This window comes from Ursus arctos, unplaced genomic scaffold, assembly GCF_023065955.2.
Source record: "Ursus arctos isolate Adak ecotype North America unplaced genomic scaffold, UrsArc2.0 scaffold_32, whole genome shotgun sequence".
NCBI lineage: Eukaryota > Metazoa > Chordata > Mammalia > Carnivora > Ursidae > Ursus > Ursus arctos.
Genome location: NW_026623008.1, coordinates 111,038 through 135,932, shown reverse-complemented (window position 1 = coordinate 135,932; position 24,895 = coordinate 111,038). Strand labels below are relative to the sequence as shown.

At 60.0% G+C, this 24,895-nt stretch overlaps 2 protein-coding genes across 4 annotated transcripts in view; one reads left to right on the top strand and one right to left on the bottom strand.

The window, feature by feature from the left end:
• The first annotated feature begins 573 nt into the window (after positions 1-573).
• On the top strand, positions 574-13,906 carry NOC2L (NOC2 like nucleolar associated transcriptional repressor). 2 transcript variants are annotated; one of them, XM_026520143.4, is made up of 19 exons: positions 574-644; positions 795-947; positions 2,412-2,586; positions 2,673-2,795; positions 3,487-3,607; positions 3,694-3,784; positions 4,686-4,764; positions 4,892-5,002; positions 5,443-5,556; positions 6,270-6,458; positions 6,764-6,903; positions 7,704-7,815; positions 9,395-9,508; positions 9,892-9,993; positions 10,904-11,047; positions 11,166-11,279; positions 12,273-12,408; positions 12,780-12,899; positions 13,218-13,906. In XM_026520143.4, exons 1-19 carry the CDS (start codon positions 619-621, stop codon positions 13,304-13,306), a joined length of 2,253 nt encoding a protein of 750 aa, XP_026375928.2. In that variant the 5' UTR covers positions 574-618; the 3' UTR covers positions 13,307-13,906. The 2 variants fall into 2 exon arrangements, with proteins under 2 accessions (XP_026375928.2, XP_026375929.2); XM_026520144.4 differs by lacking the exon at positions 9,395-9,508.
• The window catches only part of SAMD11 (sterile alpha motif domain containing 11), a 24,000-nt gene continuing 9,641 nt past the window's right edge, over positions 10,537-24,895 (bottom strand). Inside the window, exons 5-14 of one of the 2 annotated variants that reach the window (XM_026520140.4) lie at positions 22,768-22,892; positions 19,653-19,742; positions 19,345-19,479; positions 17,291-17,453; positions 16,131-16,246; positions 15,815-15,893; positions 15,217-15,731; positions 14,863-14,987; positions 14,380-14,490; positions 10,537-14,266 (exon numbers count right to left, since the gene is read on the bottom strand). In XM_026520140.4, coding sequence (XP_026375925.1) covers positions 14,021-14,266; positions 14,380-14,490; positions 14,863-14,987; positions 15,217-15,731; positions 15,815-15,893; positions 16,131-16,246; positions 17,291-17,453; positions 19,345-19,479; positions 19,653-19,742; positions 22,768-22,892 — 1,705 coding nt within the window. In that variant the 3' untranslated portion in view covers positions 10,537-14,020. The remainder of the gene's footprint in view (positions 14,267-14,379; positions 14,491-14,862; positions 14,988-15,216; positions 15,732-15,814; positions 15,894-16,130; positions 16,247-17,290; positions 17,454-19,344; positions 19,480-19,652; positions 19,743-22,767; positions 22,893-24,895) is intronic. The other variant, XM_048221790.2, reaches the window with a different exon arrangement.

Here is a 24,895-nt window from a genome sequence, read left to right as displayed (position 1 = left end):
TCTGGGGCGAATTGGCCGCCCGTGGCGTTGCCCCTCCTGCCAGACCGCTTTTCCCGCTAGGCTGTTGGCTCTGTGTTATTGATCGCTAAGAGCTCTTCGCACAGAAGTCCTGCCTGTCAAATGCTGGCGCCTGATGCGTGCTGTCCGTCGTCAGTGCACCGACACCCTCACAGGCACGTGCTTACGGAGCTCCGGGGAGGCTGTGGGAGGGCTGGGACAGGGTGCCCCAGGTCCCGGGCCTCAGCGTCCCTCGGAGAGGCGCCACTGTTACTGCCTCGTACCGGGAAGGACACGGGGTTCCACCCTACGCAGTCCTGCCCGGTTTTCGAGATCTACGGCCCGACACTCAGCGATGTGTGCGGGAGCCGTGACTGAACCAGGCCTGCGCCGTCAGCCTGCATCCAGCCTGCCACCCTGGGAGCCCGGACCATGGAGGATGTGAACCCGCCCTCCCGCCTGGATGCCACCAGAGCCACCGGTGGAGAAACTTAGAGCCACCAGCGGGGCGCGGCGCGGCGCGACGGGGCGGGGCCGGGGGCGGGGCTGGCCCGAAGGAAGTGCGGCTAACGGACGGCATTCTGGGGCCGGAAGTGGGGTGCACGCTGCGGGCTGGCAATAATGGCGGCGGCGCGGGGTGGTAAGCGGTAAGTTGAGAGTCTGAGGACGGATTCGGCCTTCCGGTGGGTGCTTCTATCCAAAGGGCCTCTCGTTAAGCACCTCCATGTTCCTGGTGCAGAGAGGCTGGGGCAAACCGGGCTGGCGGGGAGTCCTGACTCCGACGTCGTAACCCGCAGGCGCCTGGCAGAATTGACCGTGGACGAGTTCTTGGCTTCCGGCTTTGATTCGGAGTCTGAATCGGAGTCCGAAGGAGCCGCAGAAGCCGAGACGCGGACGGTGTGTGGAGCCGACCGGAGACTGGAGGGGCTAGGCGGGAGCCCCTCGTCCAGGTGAGGGGAGCGTCTCCCATGGGACGCCTGTAAAGCCAAAGCTTTTTCACTGTCCTGGCCCACCCATCACCTGGCCTCGGGACTGAGACCCAGGGACCTCCGGCCCCTCCCCCAGACCCGTCGGCTGTTTCTTGCTTTCTTCCAGTGTTTGCCGAGGCCTTGCTCGGTGACGAGCCTTATTTTATTTACTTACTTTTTTAAAGATTATTTATTTGGAAGAGAGAAGGCGCGCGCGCTCGGGGAGGGGACAGGCGCAGAGGGTGAAGGCGAGAGAGAGTCTCAAGCGGACTCCCCGCTGAGTACGTAGCCCTGTACCCCGAGATCACCGGCTTGAGAGATTAGGACCTGAGCTGCGAGCAAGTCAGACGCTTAACTGACCGAGCCACCCAGGCGCCCCGACAAACCTTATTTTAGGTGGTGGGCATACACTGGTCCATAATGAAAGGGTCCTTTTCTGGTTAGGCAGAGTTCACGCACCCCGGGTGAGCCAGATGTATGGTAGGTTAGAAAAGATAAGTGTGGCCAACAGTAAAGAAAAACACAAGGGGTTAGATAAATAGGGAGCATGTTGGGGGGCTCCTGTTGCTGTTTGGTGGAGAAGGACCTTTGAGGACATGGTAATTGAACAGAGACCTGAGGGAGAAAGCCACACAGACAGGGGACGAATGCTGTGGTGTTTCAGGTATCAGGAACAGCAGAGCTCCTGAAGTGGGGGCAGCTCTTACACAGGTGAGTGTCTAAGGAGGAGTGAGGGGGAGAGTAGTAGGAGATGAACCTGGAGAGATGATGGTGGAGTCGGACCTTGCAGGCCTTTTATAAGACATGCGGGTAAAATGGGAAATTATCTCCGGGTTTTGAGCTGTGAAGTAATGTCACATGACACATAGCACAAAGGGTCACTTGGGTTGCTGTGTTGAGAATAGGTTGGAGGTGGTGGGTACGGAGGTAGGGAGAGGCCACTATGGTAATTGAGAGAATTGAGAGATGGTGCTGGTTTAAGAGGAGGCATGACGGGCTTTGAAGGGGTTTTGCTGATGAGATCTTGTGGCACTTTGCATGCTGGGTATGAGACATAGAGAGGTTGTCTTTCACTTGAGTACCTGGAAAGGTAGGGTTACCGACACCTGAGGTGGAGCAGAGTGCCGGCAGAGCAAGTTTGGGAGAACCACAAGTTCAGTGTTGTACGTGTGGGGTTTGAAATGCAGGTGTTGAAGCACGTATAGAGAGGCTGTTGGATATGTGAGTCTGGAGTTTAGGGGAGAGGGGGATCTGCTGAAAACTTAACCCTGGGAATCCGCCTGCCTTGGTTGTCAGTAGCTGTTGTGGAGGAGGCAGATCAAGCCCTGTAGCTTCTCTGTAGAGGATGGCAGGCTTACAGTGTGGAGGACAGGAAGCCTCATCCCACTTCCCCCACCTCTGTGGGCTGTACCTGCCCATTGTACTTGATGACCTCCACCTTCTCAGCCAGCATAAAGGTCAAGCATCTGAGCATAAGGACCAGCTCTCTCGGCTGAAAGACAGAGATCCCGAGTTCTACAAGTTCCTGCAGGAGAACGACCAGAGCCTGCTGAACTTTAGTGACTCAGACGGCACTGAGGATGAAGGGGAGCACCTCCACTCTCTGCCAGATACGCTGGAAGTGAGGACCTAGGCAGGATTGGTGGGGGCAGGGGCACACGGATGACCTCTACATCCTGCTCCAGCCTGGCCCTCTGTCTGGTGCAGGAAGCAAGTGTGGAGGAGGAAGATGAGGAGGAGGATGGGGTCCCCAGAGGACTGAAGGGGAAGAAAAGGGATTCTACTCCTGTGACCCTTGCGATGGTTGAGAGATGGAAGCAGGCAGCAAAGGTGAGAAGTGGCATGGGGTGGGCAATTGGACATCACCCCCACCCCGCTTTAGGACTCTGCCCTGGCCTCATTCCAGTTACTTGGATCTGTGCAGTTGGGAGGAGGTAGGTGGGAGGAGCCCTTCTCTGAGTAGTGGCACTGGAGTCCTATTTATCACCAAAGAATCTCACATAATTCTTTCTTGATGCTAAGAGGCTCCAGGATTGAACTATCTCCTTCGGTCAGAGATTCTAGGGGCTCTTCCTGTTCTCTTCCCTCAGTTTCTGTTTCAGGCTCCCTGTTGCCTGAAATCCACTATGGGCAGGACGTAGTCTCTGTGCCTTTGTCAGTCAGTGGAGCCAGAGCCCCTTTCCCAAGGGTTTTGCATTGGTTTCTGCAGGAAAAGGAAAGGACAGAAGGGAGAATTCTAGATACTACCTGTCATAGGTCACCATCCAGATCTGGGACCCTTAGTCTCTCCCCTATGGCCCTGAGCCAGGCTCCTTGCCCTTCCAGGAACATTCCGGACTCCTTTTTTTGCTCCCAGGATGTGGCTCCATAACTCTGCGTCCACCTCTGCTCCACATCTCGGACTGTGGGCAAGGGGTGCCTTTCTCTCACAAAGCAGGTTTCTGGAGGTCTGGTTGCCTCATGCTGTGTCTGACACAGCTGATTTCTCCCCCAACATTTTGGGTCTTCTTAACCCCTTTAGCATCACCTTACTCCAAAGCTGTTCCATGAAGTTGTGCAGGCATTCCGAGCTGCTGTGGTCACCACCCAAGGAGACCAAGACGGTGCTGAAGCCAGCAAATTCCAGGTCACGGACAGTGCTGGTGAGCTGGGCTGAGGGGACGTGGGGTACAGGCTCTCTGTTCCATCTTCTGTCCTGTGAATAGCATCTGTGGTCCCCTCATTGCAGTGTTCAACGCCCTGGTCACCTTCTGCATTCGGGATCTCTTTGGCTGTCTCCAGAAGCTGCTGTTTGGAAAAGTCCCAAAGGACAGTAGCAGGTGAAAGGGAGAGGGGAGGTAGAGGCCTTGTGATCTAGGAGCCCTCTCTAGACCCAACCAGGACAGAGAGATGTTGAAGATAGAGCAAGGCCCTTTGCAGGGTTCCTGGGAGAGGCAGGGCACTCAGGGCCAGTTGGGTGGCTCTGTCCTTCCTCCTTTCTCTTTTCTTTCTGAAAAGGTACATTCTCTACCCAGAATTTTTTAGGGGGCCCAGAGTGTGTGCTTGGCTCTGCACCACTGGTTTTCTAGGTCAGAATTCTCTCTTTTTTTGTTCTCTTTTTCTCTCTTTAATTGAATATCTTGTCCACTCCTTCGCTGTTTGCTCTGGGGAGGTGTGTGTGCCAGTAGGTAGGTGCTTCTTCAAAGCTGAGTTTGAGAACCTTAAGTTCTATGTTAGAGGTAGGTTGAGTAGAGGAGGCTGTGAAAGGTCTTCAGAGGGGAGAGAAGAGCAGCAGACTTTTGGTAAAAGGGAAGGGACATTTGCCTGAGAGGGTCCTGCAGCCGTATGACTAGGAGGTAGTAAGGTCATGAAAGGTCAGACTACCCCCAGACACTTGCCAGAGGAAAAGGGAAGGCTCCAGGGAAGGGTCCTGCTGTTACTACCTGGAAGGAGGCATGGAGCAGTGGCAGACCTGGAGGCAGGAGTGTCTGGGTCTGGGGGACGTTGCCAGGGCTGGACTCGTCATCAGGAGGGTGCAGCTTTGTGGAGGTGGCCATGTCGGGAGGGGCGGGGAAGCAGACAGACAGGTGAGTGTGGTGCTGGCTTCGGCCAGGCGTGGACTCTTGCGTGAAGGGGGCCGCTGCACTGGGAGAGGAGTCACCATGAGGGGTGGCGGATTTTGGGAGAAAGTGTGCACTGTGGGGGTTCACTCAGACGGGTGTGGGTTTGGTCTCTCTGCAGGGTGTTGCAGCCGTCCAGCAGCCCGCTGTGGGGGAAGCTCCGGCTGGACATCAAGGTTTACCTGAGCTCCGTTATACAGGTGCAGTGCCCATGGGAGAGGGCCTGCTGTGTTCCATGGGGCCTGGCCACATCTGGTGGTCCAGTCCCTCTTTGTTTCCCAGACCCGAGTGGGTTTGGGGTCTCACAGCCTTCTCCTGCTTCCCCAGCTGGTGGCCTGCGTGGCGGAGGTGACGGTAGCAGCAGCCGTGCTCCAGCATGTCAGCAGCTCCGTGCCGTACTTCTTGACCTTCCCCAAGCAGTGCCGCATGCTGCTCAAGGTGTGCGGGCCCCTCCCCGTGTCGTTGGTGGGGGTGCCTGTCGCTCCCCTCAGACACGCCCTCCTCCTAGCTAGAGTGCCGGCGGCATCTGCGCCCATCCCCACCCTCCTCCCTGCTTGGCTTCTGTCTCCGTCAGTTCTCTACTCTTGGGGCTGCAAGGCCAGTCACGTAAGGTGGCAGCTTTCTGACATTTCTGACGAGAAACGAAGCAAGACGTACTTTTCTTGTTTTCTAATGTGCGGTTCTGGATACCGGTGTCACGTGTTTTTGTCGTACTGCCTTCACAGAGTTAGTTTTATGTTTTTGTTACTCCTTAATTGAGTTCTGAGTGGTTCTCTCCTGAGGTGCTTTGGGAAGGTCTGTCTCCCAGCAGTGATCGGAGGGGCCTCTGGCTGGACTTGGGGAGGCTGGGGCAGGCAGTGACATCTTGCCTTCTGCAGAGAATGGTGGTCCTGTGGAGCACAGGTGAAGAGACGTTGCGTGTACTGGCCTTTTTGGTCCTCGTCAGGGTCTGCCGGCACAAGAAGGATGTCTTCCTGAGTCCTATCCTCAAGGTAGTGCAGGCCCAGGGCTCCTGCCTCTAGTGCCCCGAGTCTGTGTCCGTCAGGGTCTGGGTTGAAAGTCTTGGCCTGAGGGCTGGGGAGCTGCCTTTGTGGTTGGTGCCCTTTGTTGGCACTGTGGCTACGGGCTGACCCACACCGTCATCACAGTTTCCTCCCTGAGAACTTGGGGACAGTGACGGGGTGGGAGCTCTTGGCCCCCTGGGGCTCCACATGGACTACTCTGCACAGGTCTCTCCCTCAGTGGATGAGAACATAGGTATGGAGAGGGACAGGGACCCTGCTCCCCAGCTGCAAGCTTGGGGTGGCCTGTCTCACATGGAGTCCCTCTAGAAGCCCCTGCATAGGCCAGGCACGTACCTGGGACCCCTTCCCGGTCCCTCCACGGTGTCCTTGCCGCCTCCTGCAGTTGTTCATGCTGCAGCTTGCTTGGCACTCCACCCTACCCATGGGCCCCCTGCTCCCTGCACTGCAAACTTTGTGTGAGGTTGGTGGGTGTACGCCTGTGGAGGCTGAGCAGCAGCGGGGGGCCCAAGGAGCAGGTGCTGTGTACGGGGAGGGGTCTGCAGCAGACGTGGCCAGACTGGTTCCTGCCGAGGTAGCAGCTCTGAGGGGAAGGCCCAGGTTCTGGTGGTGGCTTGGAGCTGGGTGGTGGGTACCTAGAGCCCTGGGAGCTCGGGTGGCTCTGACTGGGGTCTTTCTGGCAGCAAATGTACATCACGTACGTGAGGAACTGTAAGTTCACCTCTCCCAGCACCCTGCCCTTCATCAGCTTCATGCAGCGGACCCTGACCGAGCTGCTTGCCCTGGACACTGGCGTCGCCTACCAGCACGCCTTTCTCTATATCCGCCAGCTCGCCATCCACCTGCGCAACGCCATGACCACGCGCAAAAAGGTGTGCGGTTGTGCTTGTGGAGTGGGGGGCGGCCCCAGCCTGACCCAGCCGAGGGCCCGGGGCCTCCTAGAAGCCTCAGTCTCTTGGGAGAGACAGCCCAGCATCTTGGTGGGATCAGGGTCCTTGCCGGTGGGGGTCTTGGCAGTAGGTGGCGGGTGGGGGCAGCTCTGGGGACGGGGCGTGGGGTTGGGGAGGTGGGCACAGTGCTGCTGCTGGCTGGGATCCTGTGCACATGGTAGGTGAGGAAGAGCTGGGCCTTTCCGGGAGCCCTGCGCTGACCTGGAGATGGACTTCACTCTGCCCAGGAAACGTACCAGTCTGTGTACAACTGGCAGTTTGTGCACTGCCTGTACCTGTGGTGCCGTGCGCTCAGCACCGTCTGCCCCAGCGAAGCCCTCCAGCCCTTGATCTACCCCCTCTCCCAGGTGGTAATCGGCTGCATCAAGTGAGTCCGCGGCAGGGGGCGGGGCGGGGTGTCGCCCTGAAGCCAAGGGAGGCCAGGGTTACAAGGGCTGTTGTGGGGCTCAGGGTCAGGGTTACACAGGGAGGCATCCTGGAGGGCCAGGAGGAGCTGCTTCTTTAGGAGGGTCTGGGCAATCCCTGGACCCTGGGGTCTGTTGTTTGGCAGTGCCCGAGGAAGGACTGGGGGTGGTGCTGTCTGGGGCCAGGTGTCCCAGACTCGTGCCTTCTGGGTGATGCTGGGTAGAAAAGGCTATGTGCAGTTGAAAGGAATTTGGTGTTTGGACAGAGCAGGGCTGTGTAGTATGCCACATGTCAGTTGTGACTCCTGAGCTTTGGTCTGTGGGGGCAGGGACTGGAGTTGCTGCATGGGGCCCGGTGACTGCCATTGTTGGCCAGGACGGGTCACCCCTGAGCTCCTGAAGAGGGGAGCCTTGAAAGCATGGAGGATGGAAGAAGGCAAGCCTTGAATGAACCATCTCTCTCTGTTGCTCTCCTGCATTAAAATGAAATTAAGTCAAAAGTCATTTGGGGTGTTCCCTCACCCTGACAGTTGAATGAGGAGACAGGTCCTTAAGACCAGGATTTCAGTCGGGGCATTTTGTTCTGCCGTGTTCTGTCTGGAGGAATCAGAAGGGGCAGGTATGGCCACTGACCCTGACAGAAATGAGGTTAGAACCCCATGGGTGGGAAAGGGTCATGGGCAGCCAGGCCAGGAGGGTGAGGCTGGTTTGTGGGGCCTCGGAGGCTCAGGCCTGTGCTCACCCCGCTTTTCCGTGCTCCCAGGCTGGTCCCCACTGCCCGCTTCTATCCCCTGCGCATGCACTGTGTGCGTGCTCTGACACTGCTCTCGGAGAGCACCGGCACCTTCATCCCAGTGCTGCCCTTCATACTGGAGGTGAGAGGGTACGCACCACGTTGGGTGGGGAGGGTGGTCCAGTGCCTCTTCTGGCTGTATGTGGCCCGTCTGTTCTGAGACAGTACTTCCTGAGTGCTGGTTTTTTCATTCATAGGGCAGGTTCTGGGAGGGCATTTGCTCTGTGCGGTGCCTTGCTACCCGCCCAAGGTGGTGGTGTGTGTGGGTAGGCTGGAGTGGCATTGAGGACATGGACAGCTGCTCTGCAGGGCTGGCCTGAGGGTGCTGCTTTTAGGGCACACTTGGGTCTGTCCGGTCTATTACAGTGAGCAGGAGAGCTGGGCCAGAAGCCTAGGGCTGATTCCAAAGCTGCGTTTCTTTTCCTGCACACTCCTGTGTGCATTTGTACGTACGTGGACATCTGTGTGTATACATGTGCGTGTGTGTACTTGCAATCCTGCACATGCGTGTAGCTCAGGTAGGGGAAGGTGGTTTGACTAAAGCCCGGAAACCCACTAGGGGTTAGGTCCCAACCCACCATATACTTAGGCTTCACATCTTCCTGTTGGAGAGGCCTCAGTGTGGTGTGCCGTGTGTCCCAGGGCTGTGTAGGAGAGAGAAGGGAGCCCCTGGAGGGTTCCTATTCTGATTTCTTTTAATTTCGCACAGCTCTTGTACTGACTGACCCCTTCCTCAGCATGCCACAGCTCTGCTTGGCATGTCCCTTCACACCCAGGGGTGCAGGTCTCTCCTTTCCAGAGAAAACAAGTCAGGAGGCAGTTTCTGCCCTTCCCTTCCTGGGTGGGTGGGAAGGGGTATTGAGAGCAGCCTGCCCCCCCCCCCCCCCCGCCCCCGCCGACCTCAGGCTGAGCCAGGTTCGAGAAAGGGCAGCGTTCCCCCTAGGGAAACACTTTGTTATTACCACAGTCATGGGTGCTTTTCATCTGGAGTTGCATTGAGCTCAGCTGAGAACCATCATCCCCAGCCTTGTGGTATCTTCAGTGTTGGTCACCCATCCCCTTCAGGACAACATCCTGGATCACCTCTGCAAGGGTGGTGAGGAGGGGCCAGGCATGGCTTCCACTCTGCTGCCCCAGGGCACCCTGCAGCCTTCAGCATTCGGACCTACGGGGGGCTTCTCCAAGATGTGGAGGCCTACGTACGCAGCCTGTGGTCTATGGAGGATGAGGGAGTGGTTGCTCCCAAGCCCTCATCTGAGATTTCCCTTCGGGATGCAGCCCTGGGGTTGGCATCAGGCTTCGGGGATGCAATTACGGGTGAGAACAGTGCGGTGGCAGTGGCTTTGTGCAGGAAGGACCTTTCTTTGGTCTCTAGATGCTGATTTTTACAGCTTCGTGGCCTAGTCTTAGGAGAGAGTCAATAGCGTGTGTGCTCCTGGTCCTACTCCCATCGGCCAGAACTCCACTCTGGGATAAAGTGATTCCCTTGGAGGCCAGAGCTCTGCAAGGCAGGGGGTCTGTGGGGCCACAGGACTGGCACTGCATGTGGCTGCTTGTCCTTGGTTCCAAAATGGGTCTCTAAGGACCCAGGGTATGGATGGAGTGTGTGGTACAGTGGGGCACGGGGCACAGCAGCCCAGGCTGATGTGGCCTTGGGACAGGTTTTCCAGCAGGTCGACTTTAACAGGAGGCCGGGGCGCATGAGCTCCAAGCCCATCAACTTCACCGTGATCTTGAAGCTGTCCAAGGTTAACCTGCAGGAGAAGGCGTACCGGGTGAGGCTGGCCTCAGGCCTCCTGTGGAGGTGCTTGGGGAGGTGTCTTGGATGGGGGTCACAGCCAGATGTCATAGGGCACTGAAGTCAGTGTGTAGGGTGACAGGAGTCAGATGAGTGTGGACAGGAGGGGGCTCGCTGCCCTCCAGAGTTTATGTGGACCTTGCTGGGTCTCTTGGGGTTGGGGGCGTAGTGTCCCTTGGCCTCAGCCACATTGAGTGTGCATGTGGCTTCCTGGGAGGCTGTGGAGTCACATCCTCTGATTTCCACCCTGGAGAGTGAGCAGACACATTGGACTGCTTTGGAAGAGCGCCGGGCTCCCAGCACCCACTGCCCCCCCCCCCCCCCGCCCCCGACATTCTCCTTTCTTCCCTGCTGCCTCAGGATGGCCTGGTGGAGCAGCTGTATGACCTCATCCTGGAGTACTTGCACAGCCAGGCCCACAGCATTGCGTTTCCTGAGCTGGCGCTGCCCGCCGTCCTCCAGGTGTGTACCCACTGTCTGGCTCCCCCTTCCCTTCCCAGATCCCTCGAAGGCCTGCCCTATACCAGACGAAGCTGTCTGAATGGGCTTGGCTTCCCGTTTACGTCATGACCAGAGGGAGGAATCTTTGTCGCAGCCACACGGGGCCAGTAGCAGAACCTGACCTCTGTCAGAGGTCCATTTGCTTTCAGCCCAGATGTTTCCCATCTCAAGGAGGCAGGTGCCTCTCATGGGAAGGGCCAGGTGGCACTGCCTGTTCCTGTCTGGCCCTGGTGGGCAGAATCGGCCCCGCACCATCGTAGGGGTGGGGCTGCTCACACCAGAACTGCACCCGGCTCAGAGGCCTGTCCAGACACAGGTGTGGCTGTGTGTGCAAGGCTTTATTTCTGGACTCCAGGTCCCAGAGATCATAGTCTGGAACGGGGCTTAGCAAACTGTTCTGGTAGAGTCAAACGGTAAGTATTCTAGACTTCACAGTCACGTGATCTCTCACTGCTCAGGTCTTCGAGTTGACGTATAAAAAACCCACAGAAATACATAAGTGAATGAGCGTGGACATGGACCAATACAACTTTATTTACAGAGACAGGCTGAGGGTGGAATTTGACTTGGAGCGTAAATCCATGCTGTCCCACTGCTGCCTCCGGGCCTCTGCCTGGCCTGTGGGATGGGCCAGCTGCTCTCCAACCCCGACAGGCCCAGGCCACAGAGGTCATGCAGCAACCCCCCCCCCCCCAGTCTGGTGTGTGCACGAGGGCCCCCCCAAGGGCAGACGTGCACTGGAGCTGTGAGACACATGAACCCATGTTCTCTGCTCCCCCATCACCTCCCTGTGGTCATGTGTGACCCAGACATTGTGGGGTGCAGAGCAGCACTGTGTCTGGACCTTGACTGAGCCCCCTTCCTTCTGCAGCTGAAGTCCTTCCTCCGGGAGTGCAAGGTGGCCAACTACTGCCGGCAGCTGCGCCAGCTGCTGGAGAAGGTGCAGGAGAATGCGGATTACATCTGCAGCCGCCGCCAGGGGGCCCCCTTTGGTGTGGCTGACCAGCACGCAGTGGTCAGTTGGGAGCTTGGGAGGAGGCGTGGGCAGCACTTCCTGAGGGCACAAGTCCATGCAGGGCTGGGCTTTGGAGGTTTGCCTAGGGTGGGACGTGATCCTGAACCTCTCCCCACAGGATGCCTGGGAGAAGCAGACCCGAGAGGAGGGGACCCCTCTCACCAAGTACTACAGCCAGTGGCGGAAGCTGAGGGAGCGAGAGGTCCAGCTAGAGATCAGTGGCAAAGAGCGGGTATGTCTGCAGGGGACATTTGTTGGGGGGCAGGTGTGGGCATGACCACCTGGTTTGTTCTGAGACAGGGATCTAGCTCCCTGGCTGTGACTTTAAGACCAGAGTGGGGAAGGGGGCTTGTGGGAGAGGACAGTCCTAGGGACAATGTCAGCAGGATGGTTGGGGCCTGTTCCCAGCTGCAGCCTGTCCTGTGGCTGCTCTGAAGGGGCAGATATCATGCAGAACTGGGTAGTCGGGGCTTTTCTCGTGACCTTCAGGAGGAGGTCACTGGAGGCCAGACTCGCTGGGGATTTTGGCGGAGTGAGTGGCTAGACTGACCTTGGACACCAGGAGGATAGGCAGAGAGGCACAGGAGGGACTATGCCTCTGAGTCTGGACCCACAGTGGGTGTGGGATGGTGTGACTTGAGGGGACCAGCTTCATGCTGAGTGGCATGCCTGTGACTGGTCTGTGTCCCTGCACTGATATCATTATGGGTCTGCTGTTGTTTCTGGGACTGATGGTTGAAGATTTGGAGACAGAAAAGTGAGGGGCTACAGCTGGGCCTCCAGCCAGTGGGGGCGGCTGTACCTTTGATGGCACTTTGTGGCCAGTGTGTGGTTGGGGCCTCCTCACCTGCCTGGCAGGGCGGCTGTCCAGGAGTCCTATCCAGTGATGCTGACCAAGAGCTGGCTAGAAAAAGTGGCCAAGCAGAGTCTTTGTGTGGAGGACCGGTTGGGAGGCGAAGCTTGAAGGGGAACGGAGAAGGCAACGGGGCACTGGGTTTGGATGAAGCCTGTCTTTGGGAACGCGAGGGAGAGGGAGACGGTAGATGTGGTCAGGGTTCTTGCTGGGTGACGCGTGATGTGGCCTAGCTGTGGCTGTGGGCTAAGCCTTGGGCCGTGGAGGGTGGGGCCCAGGGCTGAGACAGGGCAGGTTGGGGACTGGGCTAGCGTGGGCTCTCAGAGCCACGTGACCACCCTCACCTCCTACTCTGGTTCCGGGTCCTTCCAGCTGGAAGATTTGAACTTGCCAGAGATAAAGCGACGGAAGGTGGGAGACAGTAAGAATGAAGACAGAGTGGAATTTAAGGATCTGTTTGACCTGGACAGTGATGAGGAAGATAGTACCATGGGCTTCTCAGAGAGAGGTAGGGGCCTGAGCTCCCTGTGGGGAAAGGGGAAGGTGGACCTGGAAGGCTTCCTTAGACACTTCATGGAACCAGAAGAGGGGTGCCAGCTTCCACCTTAGTGCTCATGTTTGCTGGGGCCCTTCTCCCACCACTCTGCTTGCTTTGGGGTGAGGGCCTCCTGGAATTGGAACACATGTCCCCAGACCTTGTTTCCTGGCTCCCACTATTTGCTGGGCACTTGGGAATCCTCTCCACCTGCCCAAAGGGGGCCTGAGGGAAAGGTGGGTGGGTGTGGGGCTGTGAGCCTGGCCCACCCTCCTACATTAGCTGCCCCCACTGTGCATTTGCTGGCAGGCCCACTCCCATGGGCTCTTCTCCTTGGTCCCCAGGGATGCTTGGGTCCCCAAAAGCTTGGCAGGGGTTAGAGGAGGAGGACGATGAGGATGACGAGGACGACGAGGACGAGGATGGCAGCTGTAGCAGCCAAGAAGAAGCCGGCAGTTCAAAAGGTAAGTGGTTCCTGGGGGTGAGGGGTGGTGCTGTGGCCCTTTGAGCCTATCTGTCCAGGAGCCCAAGGCTGTCATGGGCAGGGGTGGGTGGGTGGGCGGGCAGGGCCATTGGGTGGGAGGATGGCTCTAAGCTGGGCCCATGCCCCTCCTTGGGGATGCCAGGCCAGCTGCTCTCTTCTCGCTGGTTCTGGCAGCCAGTAACAGTGGCACCAATACATTAATTAGGGCTGTGATTAATAATCACAGTGATGAATAATCGCCAAGGTTGGCTTTTTCCTGATAAAGCAGAGTTTATGTAGCCTTGGTCTCTCCTTGCAGATGGAGGCCCAGACACAGAGGCGGGCCTAGACCTCCGGGAGCTGTGGCGGCTGGCCCAGGGACCGGAGGATGAGTTACAGGATCTGTAGCTTTCTGAGGAGGACTGAGGGCTGCCGGCTTGCGGACCTGTGGGGACTGCTGTGCAGCAGCTCCCACCTCACCAGGCAGTTGGGCATGTAGCTTCTTGGTTGGCCCTGAGCCCCGAGGTCAGGACCCATGCTGTGGGGGAAGGGCAGTACAGGGTGGAAGGGGCTTTATTTTTACAACATGAAAGACTAGAAAGTGCCGAGCCCTGTGCAGATCCCTGGCGTGGTGGCTGTGGGGATGGAAACCAGCCCCGGGGGAGCCCGTCTAGCTGCACCCCACAGTGTTGGGTTGGATACATCCAGCCCGTGCGAGAAGCTGATCTGGAGTGGTACTCTGCCCCGACCTGTCCCCCGATGACAGGATACCGAAAGCCTCGCAGAGAGCAGTCCCAGTTCCAGAGAGAGCTAGCGGGCAGGGCCACGGCCAGTGCGGCGTGACGTGCCTGGTCTGTCATTCTTTGGTTTGTCTGCAGGCACCCAGGATGCAGACTCCCCAGGCCTGGGCTCAGGTTTGGGTCCCCAGGCCGTCTGCACCTGGCTCGACTGCCACCCCCAGAAAGTTTTGGAAACTCTTCCTCTTAAGTCACATTTTTCTTTTAAAAATTCTTTGTGTGTTTGCATCCAAATCCGAAAGGAAAGCAAGCTGTGGGGTGGGTCTTTTGCATCAGAGCTGCTGGCACTGAAGGACTTCGGGGCCAGGGTGGCTAACCCCCCAGTTCAGCACAGAGGCTGGGGGGGCTCTGCAGGCCCTGGGAGCAGAGCCACAGTTCCATTCTCTTGCTTGGGCGAGGCTCGGCCAGCAGGGGGGTGCCCCCCCCCATAAGGGGAGGGGGCCATTGCTGGGGACAGGGGCTGCTCCCCAGAGGTGAGCTCCCGCTCTGGGGCCCGCAGTGTTGGTGGCTGCAGGGGCAGAGCCACAGGGAAGCTGGCCATGTAGAAGACTCGGCCTAGGCGCTTGGCCACCTGTGGAGAGATGGGCCTGGGTGGAGGACTGCTGGACTGCCGGCTTTCAGCCACAAAGAGCCTCAGTGCTGACCCACCATTTCTGGAGACTACTGCCCCCAGCTGGCACTCACCTGGGCCCGGATCTTGAGAGCAGGCCCTAGTTTCAGCCCCATGGTGGTCAGGAGGTGCTCCTCGGTCAGCAGGGGCAAGGTCTCCCCGTCGATCCCCTGTTCTCTGAATACCTGCGGTGAGGGGGATGTCAGGGCCTGAGTGCCAGGACCAGTGCCTACCCACCCTGTTGGGTCCCTCCAGCCCATGAAGGGCTGAGTGCCTGGGGTTGCCTCATGGCTTTCCAGAGCAGGGCCAAGAGAAGCTTGTTGGTGTTTGCTGGAAAAACTTGCGAATGAAGATCTCGGTGTTGGGCATATGCCTACGTTGGAGGCAGAAGCACTGACATGGCAAAGGCGGGGGGCAGGGAGGGGCATGCAACAGCATCCTTCCCCCTCCCCACACACTGTTTTTGAGGAGGGGAGATTTGGGGTGGGAAGAGGCACTGGGGAATGGAGAACTCAGAGCCATCTCAGGAAGGTGTGTGTCCACCCCCGCCCCCTCACCGGTGCATATTCTCCACAGCCAGACAGGCCCCCCACAAAGCTGCAGACATCGTCCACTGTCCACTTGCTGAGGTCCTCAGGGGCTGTGGCCTCCTCCCCATCCATGAAGAGTCCCCCCATGGTGCCTGGGTTGGGGGGGTGGTATTACTAGGACTATGGCCAGCTCTTTTCTATTCTCCCACCCACATCTATTGACCTTCGCCCAAATTGTTCAGAGATGTTGGACTGATGATGACTAAAAGGGATTTTTCTTTTTCTCCCCATGGACTCCCTCCCTAAGACCCAGGGTGGTGGTGGGGACTGGGTTCCTTCCACCCCATGGAGAGATCTAAAGCATGGAGGGGGGATGCCCACCTGTGTGGAAGTAGGGGCTGACGGCGTAGGGTAAGCCCAGGGGCAGTGGAGGGGGCAGCATGGACCCTGAGAGAAGCCCCTTCCCCTCAGGGCTGGCCCCTCCAGTTGGGGCTTGGCCCAGGTTGGGGCCCTGGCCCCCAGCAGCCACCATCTCAGGGTCCTCTCCTTCTGAATCCTTGGGGGGCTCATCCTCAGAGCCATCTTGTGCCCAGAGCCCAGCCCCCGTGGTCTCCTTGGACTCACTGGAGTGGGCTGAGGCAGGGCTGGGGCCCCCCTTCCGAGGGGCTCGGCGGACAGGCTCCCGGGGAGGGGTGGGTGGGCCGGGGCCTGGGGGTCCCTGGGGGGGCAGGGCCAGCAGCGGCGCGGAGCTGTGTCTCAGCACCAGCATGGCCCCGCGCCGCTGCAACTCCTCGGCGCCATCGGACGGGCGCAGGGCGGCTTCGGGCGCCAGCAGCTGCGGCCGGTGAACGCTCTCCAGCTCCTTCTGACGCAGCAGCTCTGCCGACATCTCCAGCCTGGACCAGGAAAAGCAGACAGCAGTGTGGGTCATGTAGCTCGGCAGGGCCCCCTCCTCCTCGCGGGACGCCATCGCACCTACCGGGCCAGGTTCTGCTTCCGCAGGAGCTCCTGCTGCCGGGCGAGCATCTCCGCCTGGGCAGGGGGCAGGAACCCGTAACCTGGTGGGAAGGGGACAGACCACGAGGCCAGGTGGCCGAGTGGTCTAGGGCCACCCAAGCCCCACCTGGTCTGTTCTTGGCTTCAACGGGGCCGGGGTGGGTACTCCAGGCGCACTCGGGGACACGAGTCGGTCACCGGCAAACCCGGACGCGCCCACACCGACGACGGCCTCGCGGCGCGCTCACTCACCAGCCCCTTAGGACATAAAGAGCTCGCACACCCCACCCACTCCTCACCTGGGGTTTGGCAAAGGGCCGAGGGCACCCCCAGAAAGGGGGGCCTAAGGTGGGGGCCCAGGGCGATGTGTGGGGCGTTCTGGGGCGACAGCAAGGGGGGCGGCTGCGACAGCTCCCTGTGGACGACAGAGCGGTAAGCAGTGCGCGCCCCCTCCATTCCGGTAACTGCCCCGCGCGCCCCCGCCCCCTCTCCTCCGGCCGCCGCCTCTACTAATTGCCGGCCCCGCGGGCGGTCGATGCGCTGCTCTTTACGACTCCGGGTCGTGCGCCGCCCCCGCCCCCGGCTGGCGGCGCCAATTAATCTCGGCGGCGGCGCGGAGGCGCTGACCCGGCGGGCGGCGGCGACTGCAGCGGTAATTACCGCGCGGGGCGCGCCGGGCCCCCGCCTCCCTGCCTGCGGTGGACCCTGAGCGGCTGGGGGGTGGGGGGACGCAATTAGCTGCAATCCTGGAGGCGGGGGAGGCAGCTGCAAATAGCGCTCGGGGGAGGAGGGCGGGGCGCGCCGCGTCGTTGCGGGGGCGTACCCTGGCGCCCCGCAGGAGACCGCCGAGAGCTGCCCAGCCCCTACCGCCCCCTAGCTCGCTCACCCCTTGGCCTCTGCAGGTGGACCAGCGGGGGAGGTGTGCTGTTGCTGGTGGTGTGTGTGTGTTCCTTGCCCCAGCTCTCGGACTTCAGGGTTTCCAGACCTCTCGCTGTTCCCCTCTTCTGCCTTCTGCCCCCCTCCACACCCCCCTCTCCACGGACTCCCCCAGTCTGCCTCCAGCCCCTCACCTACCTGTTGAGGGAGCAAAGCCCTCAGCTGTCTCTGGGGCACCTGGATTCAGCGAGTCACCCTTAACACCCTGCCCAGAGGGGTGGTCACCCCCACACATTCTACTCCAGGAGTGTTCTGGGCCTCTGACCAGCTCAGTGGGTGTCAGGACTTTTCTGCAGACCATGAACCTAGGGCCAGCACAATGCCTGGCACGCTCTGTACCACACGACAGCGTGTGGCTGCGACGGGGGAGAAGAGTGTGCACGACTGGTGACAAGGTAGGGGGTGCAGGCTGTGGACGTGACCTGCAGAAACCAGGTACTCAGTCCCGACAGGCCCACCCCAGCGTATCCAAGAAACAAGCAAGGAGAAGATGGGGGCCTTTCTGATGTGGGCACCCCAGTACCTTTCTGAGAAGGATGGGGTGCCAGCTGGCACGGTGCCCTCTCGGTGCTGAGCCAGGCCCTGCTTTCGACGCTGACCTGCCGTGGATGAGGGCAGGTGGACTTCCAGGCCACCCGGGCTCCTAGCAGCTGCTGCTGCCACCTCCTGGCGAACCCTCAGGAGATCTGGGGGGGGGGGTGGTCAGTGGTGACCCAGAGGCCAGGCTACCCCAGGTTTCTCACTACCCCAACCCTGGTGAGCGAAGGACACTGAGCAAGGACACCAAGGGGACCAGAAGCCAATGAGAGCACATCCTTACAGTGACCTTGCCGGTTGGTCATGGGGACAGAAAGATGAACAGAGACACTCAAATCATTACAGCGCAACTAGCTTTCTATGGTCTTGGGAATGGGGGCTGGGAGGCGCCCACCTGTATTGGGAGGGGGGCAGGTAAGTATTTGAAAGGGATACGGGGATTTCAGTAACCAAAATGCAGCGGGAGGGAGGGAACGGCTCCGAAGGCAGGCGATTCTGTGGTGCGTGAATGTCGGCACTGACAGGAGTTGAGAGGTTGTGGACAGCAAGGCCGTGGAAGCCTTGAGGGACGGGGTTGTGTGACGAGCCCACAGTGAGGGCGCAGGCCTGCTCCTGAAGGAGTGCTGACCATGCCCAGGTGACCCCCTTCTACATCACACGCAGTGCACGCTCAAGGCGCCTAGCACTCCGCTGCCCGTCCGGGTCCCTCCATCCTGCTCAGAGCCGGGCCTCCGAGTCCCCCCCGCAGCCCCCCATTTGTGCAGGCTCCGCCGCCGCCGCCTGTTTATAAATTAATTACCCGAAGAGCGGAGGTGGGTCCTGCCCGGGCCGGGTGCCAGCCCGCAGAGCCCAGCCGGCGCGGCCGCCTGCATCGATCCCAGCGGGGCCCCTCGCCCCCGCGCCCGCCCGGCGGCCTCGGTTATTTACAGTCGGCTCCGCGGCGGGGGCGGCGGCGCAGGGACATGACTGACAGCCCGGCTCCCGGCGCTGCTCCCCGGTGGCCGGCGCCCCCTCCCCCGCGCAGGCCAGCCGAGCGGCCCCAGGCAGGGCAGGGAAAGCAATTAAAAAGGAAGATTTTTAAATTATTAACATTTGGTGAATTATTCAGGCTCTCGGTGCCTGACTGCCCTGGGGGACAGTGCCTTGTGTAAGGAGAAGAAATCCTGCCCCCTTTCCCAGCACTCCTCACCCACCTCCAGCTAGAAAAGCCAAGCTAGGGGCAGCACCATGGGCTGGGTCTGCCAGGCTAGGGTGCAGCTGGTCAGGGTGCCAGATGGTGGGTGGGCGAGGTGTGTCCGTGAGAGGCAGGAAGGACAGATGGACAGAGCACAGGGTGGGGAGCTGGGTGGGGCAGGGATGGTGCCTCCAGCTGGGGCTTCTCCTGAGCACCAGTGAGTAGGTCCTGGTGGCCACATCTGAACTGCTACCCACCCTGCCTTCTGGATGGATGTCCTAGCCTGACTGCTCCCTCCGCTGGGCCCCTCCCTCTAGAGACCCAGGCTGACCCCAGGGGAGGTGTCCAGCACAATCTCACACACCACCCCGAGGGCAGCTGGGGTAGGAAGGACTACAGCATACAGACCAGGGACCACGAGAAGCTGCATGTACTGGAGGGGGGCAGGGGGCCTGGCTCAGTCCCCACCTTCCACTCTCACTGGGGCTCATCCCAGAGTCAGTTTCCTCATCTGTGGAATGACAGCGCTCGCATGTCCCAAGTGAGGGGCGGCCCTGCTGCAGAGTCTGTGGGAGATGGTGGGGGTGGACTGTAGGGGCATGCAGGTGGGGGGTCTCCCAGATCTACCCAAACAAGTGGCTGCCTGGGCAGAGGGAGGGGGAGAGTCACCCCTCGGTGCCCACCTACAAGGGGCTCATGGGGTCTGAGGGGCCTACAAATCCGCATCAAACCCAGTCTTGGTGTCAGCAGCCGAAGACCCCAGGGGCTCTCTCCAGGGTGAGCAGAGGCCTCCAGGGACAGCAAGAGCCCAACACACATGGGTAGACACTTGGTGAGGGACGGTGCCAAAGGGTGGGGGCACATACCGTGGCTGGGGAGGCCCAGGTGGTAGAGACGCTGGGGGTCCTCAAAGGTGCTGGCCTCGCTCAGAGCAGACACAAGCCGGCGGTAGTGGTCCTCAGGGGCCATGCTGGGCCCTCGTTCTGGCAGCAACAGAGTCTCTGTGTTGGGTGGAGCATAAGGTGAGGGGATTCTCCTTCAGATGCTGCCACAGGAGAGGCAGGACCTCCCCTCTCAGAACCTACTGCTGGGTTGATTCTGCCCGGCACAGCGTCTGAGTTGTCCCCTTCCCTTCTCTGTGACCTGTCCCTCCACCTCCAAGTTGAGCTCCCACCTTGGGGTGACTTGCTTCGTGCCTTCTTCTCCAGTGGGCAGTCACTGCTGACGTGGGGGGAGCGGCCTAGCCTCTTGCCCAGCAGGTCACCTGGGGGAGGTTAGAGTGAGCCCCATCATGCATCTCTGGGCTTGGAGGGGATGGAGGCCGGGAGGGACCCAGCCCAGGCCTCAGTCCCAGCCAGACCCAGCTTGGCCCAGAACCATCATTGCTCAGGTGCCCTTGGGTCCCGGCCAAGTCAAAGCCTTTTCCAGCCCAGGGTCCCAGGCCTTCAGCCAGAGGACACCTTGCCAGGGTTTGGATAGGTCAAGGGACAGTTCTGATCCTGGACTCTGGGGTATGTGTATACGTGATGGGAGATTTGTGGTAGCAGACTCAGGTGGTAACTCAGGACTCCACAGGTGCCCTGCTGCCCCTACCCAGCCAGACTAGGGTCCTGTGCAAATTAACAGGCCCTCCTGGTCATTCTGCTGCAGAGGAACTGAAGGCTTTGGTTTAGCCTGGAAGTCACCTTTCCTCCCCGGGGTGAGGACCCTAGCCTCTATCCACTCAGGGAAGTCGCTAGGCAGCAGGCCCCCAAGGACACCTTGAAGCCCCCAAGGTCAAGCACACCTGCCACATCCACTCCTGGGTACGTCCACCTAGGCCACACTTGTCACTGCCTTCAGAAGGCCTGAGCCAGCATCCTGGCCTTGCCTGTCACACATCTGCCCACATCCCCGCTGGGCTCTGAGCTCTTGAACAGTCTCATGGGCTGTGCACAGCCTGGCCATAGTAGTAGGGCGGGGTAGCCCCACCCCTCCCTGAAGGCCTCTCTGAGGTCCTACATCCCAGTCATACTCATCTATCTCCCCAGATCAGCCCCTGCTCCTTCCTTCCTGAGCTCAAGGCCTGGGATGGGGGTTTGAGGAACAGCTCAGCAGATGTCCTGGTCTCCCGGGCCCACCACAGGGCTGGCCTCAAAGCCAGAGCCCATGCTCTTGTCCCTCTCCAACCCGGGAGGCTGCCTGGGTGGGTGGGTTGAGGGCTACCCCCTCTGTGAACCAGGCCTGCCATGACAGCTCAGCAAGGCAGGCTTCCCAGAGCCTAATTCCCAGAGCCTAATTCCTTTCTCTTATTCCCTTAATCTGTCATTTTTATCAGGCCGGGGAAGTGCGGCAGCAGCGAGGGGCCGATCAATCTCCACTTTACAGCTGACAGAATGGTGCTAATAACTTATTGATCTCAGCCACCTCGCTGCCACGTCGCAGCCCAGCCCCAGGCCTTGCCCCGAGAGGGACGAGGCCCTTACTGCTTGGCTGAAAGGTCCCTATCTCAGGGCCCTGGCAGGACCAGCATGAGGGTGCCCTGAGGAAGCCAAAGCTGGCCCCCAACAGCTTTGGGGCATCAGGGCCCTGCTGGTAGGAGAGCCACAACTGCCAGCAGTGTCAGGCCTGGAGGTGGGTGTGGGCTGGGTCCACACCTGCTGCCACGCCCCATCCTGCACACACCCCTTTTGGGGTTAGCAAATAACCCAGTACTCTCACTTCCCTGAGCCCCATTCCCGTTTTCCACAGTGGAAACTACCCCCCCCCCCCGCAGGAGTGGGGTGTAGGGTGTGAGCTCCTCTCTGTCTGGGGGAGGTGCTGCTGGTGGTAGAAGGAGGACCCACAGTGAGACCCAGCCCCATGGCTGCAGTAAGGTCTGCCATGGCAATCTGGGGGTTCACCAGTCCCTGATTAGGGCCATGTTCACTCATAGACATATTCACAGTTATAAGACGCCAGCATCGACCCGGGTTGAGCCCCTCACAGGCCTCCATGGACCTTCCTGTCCAGGGTCCATTCCTGGGGGAATAGGACTGACCTGTGGCTCCTGGGGAAGCAAGAGAAGGTGATAGCAGGCAAATGTCCCCACCCAAGGGCTGACAGGAACAAGTGGAAGCCAATGGAGGATGACAGCCTCAAGGAGAGAGCAAACTCACAGAAGCTGGACACAGTACACACACGTGACACTTCATGCAGAGCACATGTGACCCCTGGCGTGCTTGCACGCCTGCCCTGCACCTCAGCATAAAGTGAGAGTGCGGACACAGGAGCGTGGCATGGTGACACCAGACACAGAGTGTGAGCTGGATGCCCGGGCCACGCCAAGGCCCCAAGCACGCAGCCCTAACAGGGCGCAGGGCGCACATGCCTGCTTCCACACATGTACACTTGTGCCCGTGTACCGTGAGGTCTCCACATGTGCGGGCAGCAGGCGGACAGCCTGCCGGCTCAGAATATCTCAATCACTGTGGGGCTCCCGTGGCTCCGCCCGATCGATGGGGCAATTAGATTTTATCAGCTGGCTGCTCGAGGCCTCCAACAAGGCTCCAGAAGCAGCCCCCTCACACCCACCCCACAAAGGCCTTTCCAGGCGCAGGCACGCCTGGGGGCACTAGTGGGGAAGACCATCTCCTGCCCAGCTGTTCTAAGAGCTGTAGCTACTGCTGGAAACGTCCCTGCCCCGGGTCCATAGGGTTGCAGGGGACTCCCGCCAACTCCTTTGACCTCATCTCTTTCAGTCAAAGCTCAGCTATGCCTCATTCTCTGCAGGAAAGCCTCATGGCCAAGTCCCCTCTGCCCTGCTACTCTGGGGAGGGCCTGGGTCTCCCAGCTCCCTCCTCCTCCTGAGCTCCTGCTGCCTCCAGGAGCCTGTGCTGCATGGGGTCGGTGGGCACTCTGCAAGTGAGCCATTCAGGATGTGCCTTTCTGAGCCCGTGTGAGGCCTGCATGTCCCTGCCTGTCCTCCCTGCTTCTGCTCCCATGGGCGGGAAGGGGGGGCAGTGGCCTTGACCACTCCAAGCCCACCCCAGAAGCAGCCAGGGTGGAGCCACTGCCTCTGCCTCCTGTCTGCCCGGCTGGCCGGGATTAACACAATTACCATCACACGGAGCCCCAGGGGACAGCCGGCCTTGCCACCTCCCGCCTCCGCTGGCCTCCCTGGCCGCCAGCCAAGGCTGCTGGGGGTGGCGGCATCCAGAGCTGCTGAGCAGAGACGCTGGGAGGGTGGCAGGGCAGGCTGTCCCCAGACTGAGCTGCAGTGGCCCTGGCAGCCGTGCTCCCCGCCCCCCCCCCCCCCCCCAGCTCCTCACCTGCGGCTCCCAGGCCTATCTCCACACCACCTCTCTGGAATTCACAGCGGCTCTGATGCTCGGGCATAACGAGGTGGCGGCTGCGGTGGACACTGGATACGAGGGCGGGCAGGTCGCTGTCCTGGCTGCAGCAAAGCGAGACATTGAAGGTGAGACCCCACAAGGCCGTGTGCCCAGCCCTGGGCACAGCACGTGCCTGAGTCAGCTGGAGGGCGGGCGTGCGTAGTGCCAGAGGACAGTGTGTAAGTGTGCAATGCCTCCCGCAGCCCTCTGTGTGTGGTCTGTGACGGCACCAGGTGGGCATCCCCAGAGCAGGCCCTAAGGGAAACATCTAGCGTGTGTGACCCATGCAGGTCTCACCCCGCACCACTAGGACCTGTCGGGCGTCTGCCTGGCACGGGCCTACACTCAGGCCCCACCGCAGCTCCCGGGGAGGGTGTGTGCAGAGCACAGGAGCCCAGCTCGGTCTTGCCACGCTCGCCCCATAGTGACCCGAGCAGTCACCCGACAAGGGGGTGTCTGCTCATGAGGAACAGTGACCGGAGAGGACACACACTGTCACACGCGCATCTGGCGCTTAGACCCGTGCCAGCAGCCTCATTAAGAAAGTCTCTCTTTCAGTGAGAGCTTGCAAACACCCACAGACCCTCAGTTTCTTCAGATAAGGAAACCAAGGTTCAGACCGAAGTCCTGCAGCCAGCGAGAGGTGTGCACACACAGGGACACGTGTACGTTTGCACGAGCACCTGCAAGAGCCCTACACACGCACACAGACGCGCAGACACACGACATGAATGGGGAGGCTGGGCCCCGGGCGCTCACGACACTCTGCTCTCCCCAAGGCTCCCAGCTAAGAACCCCAGCCACCAGGCACGGTGGGCCTGGAATAAACACGTATTTAACTCTTTGGTTCCCTCATTTCTCTTTCTGCTAAAGCAGCTCAACCCTACAGCGCAGAGTCCCAGAGAAAGGGTGGAGTGAGAAAATGTCAGTGCGACTGTGTGTGTGAACGGCCCCGACCCCATTTGCTCCTGGTGTTCTTAGCATACAGAAGGGTCACCTGCCACCTCACAGACGTAGCCCGGAGCAGCAGGAAGTCAAGACAGAAGAGAGGAAGGGCAGGGAGGGCCCTGGGCACCCCACCCCCCCAGTACCCACCTGTAATACAGCAGCCTCCCAGCTGGGCCACTGCAAGGGGGCCTCCACGGAGTGACCTGGGAACCGACCCTAACCCTCATTAAATAGCCCCCAGCCCCCCTGGCCTGGGCGGCCGGAGCAGGCTAATCCAGGCTGGCCCCTAAGCAGATCAGTTTCAGCCCCAAAGACTCCAGGGCTGGGCTCTAGAGCCTTCTGGGAGACCCAGATGCGGGTTCTCTCCCTACCCCCACCCCCTCTCCCAGGAGGAGAGTAGGCGCCCCCCCATGCAAAGAGGAGGGCAGGTGGGTGGGAGGAAGTACTTTATGGGATTAATTGGCAGCAGTTCTCATCCCTCTATCATCCTCATCAGTGCGAGGGTGCTGAGGAGAGAAGTGCTGTCCTCAGCACTGGGGAGGGGTGGGGGTGGCTGCAGGCTGCCTCTGAGTTCTCCCCTGAGGGGATCCAATTCTCGTGTCCCCAGGATTCCTACAGGAAGTGGATCAACTTCCCGGAGACTGAGTAGGTGAGGAAAGGCCCCTCGATTTGTTCCCATGAATCCTTAGTGCAGCGCCCACACAGGGACCTGGGATTGTACCTCCCCACCTCCCACCACCATTCCGGCCATCAGCAGTTTCACCCACCGGTCAGTCATTCAGGCACTCAGGTGGTGCTGTGGCACCGTGGGGGTGAGGCCTGGTGGGAATCGGGACACCACCGCCCACCCCATCCCTGCTCTCCGCCTTGGGGGTTCACCCCACAGGCCCCAAGACAGCCTGGCCCGGCTCTGGAAAACATGTTCTGGTCACTCACGGAACAAATTATGCCGGGTTTTATCTAAAGAACTACAAAGAAACACCAGGCTGAAGACACAGGAACTCTGCATTTGGCATCCCAGGTGTGAGGTTCCCGCAGCTCTGAAAACACCATCTGCACCCTGACGTGCACGAGCGACCAAGCCCACGAGGGCACCGTGGGGTGGGGCTGTGTACCA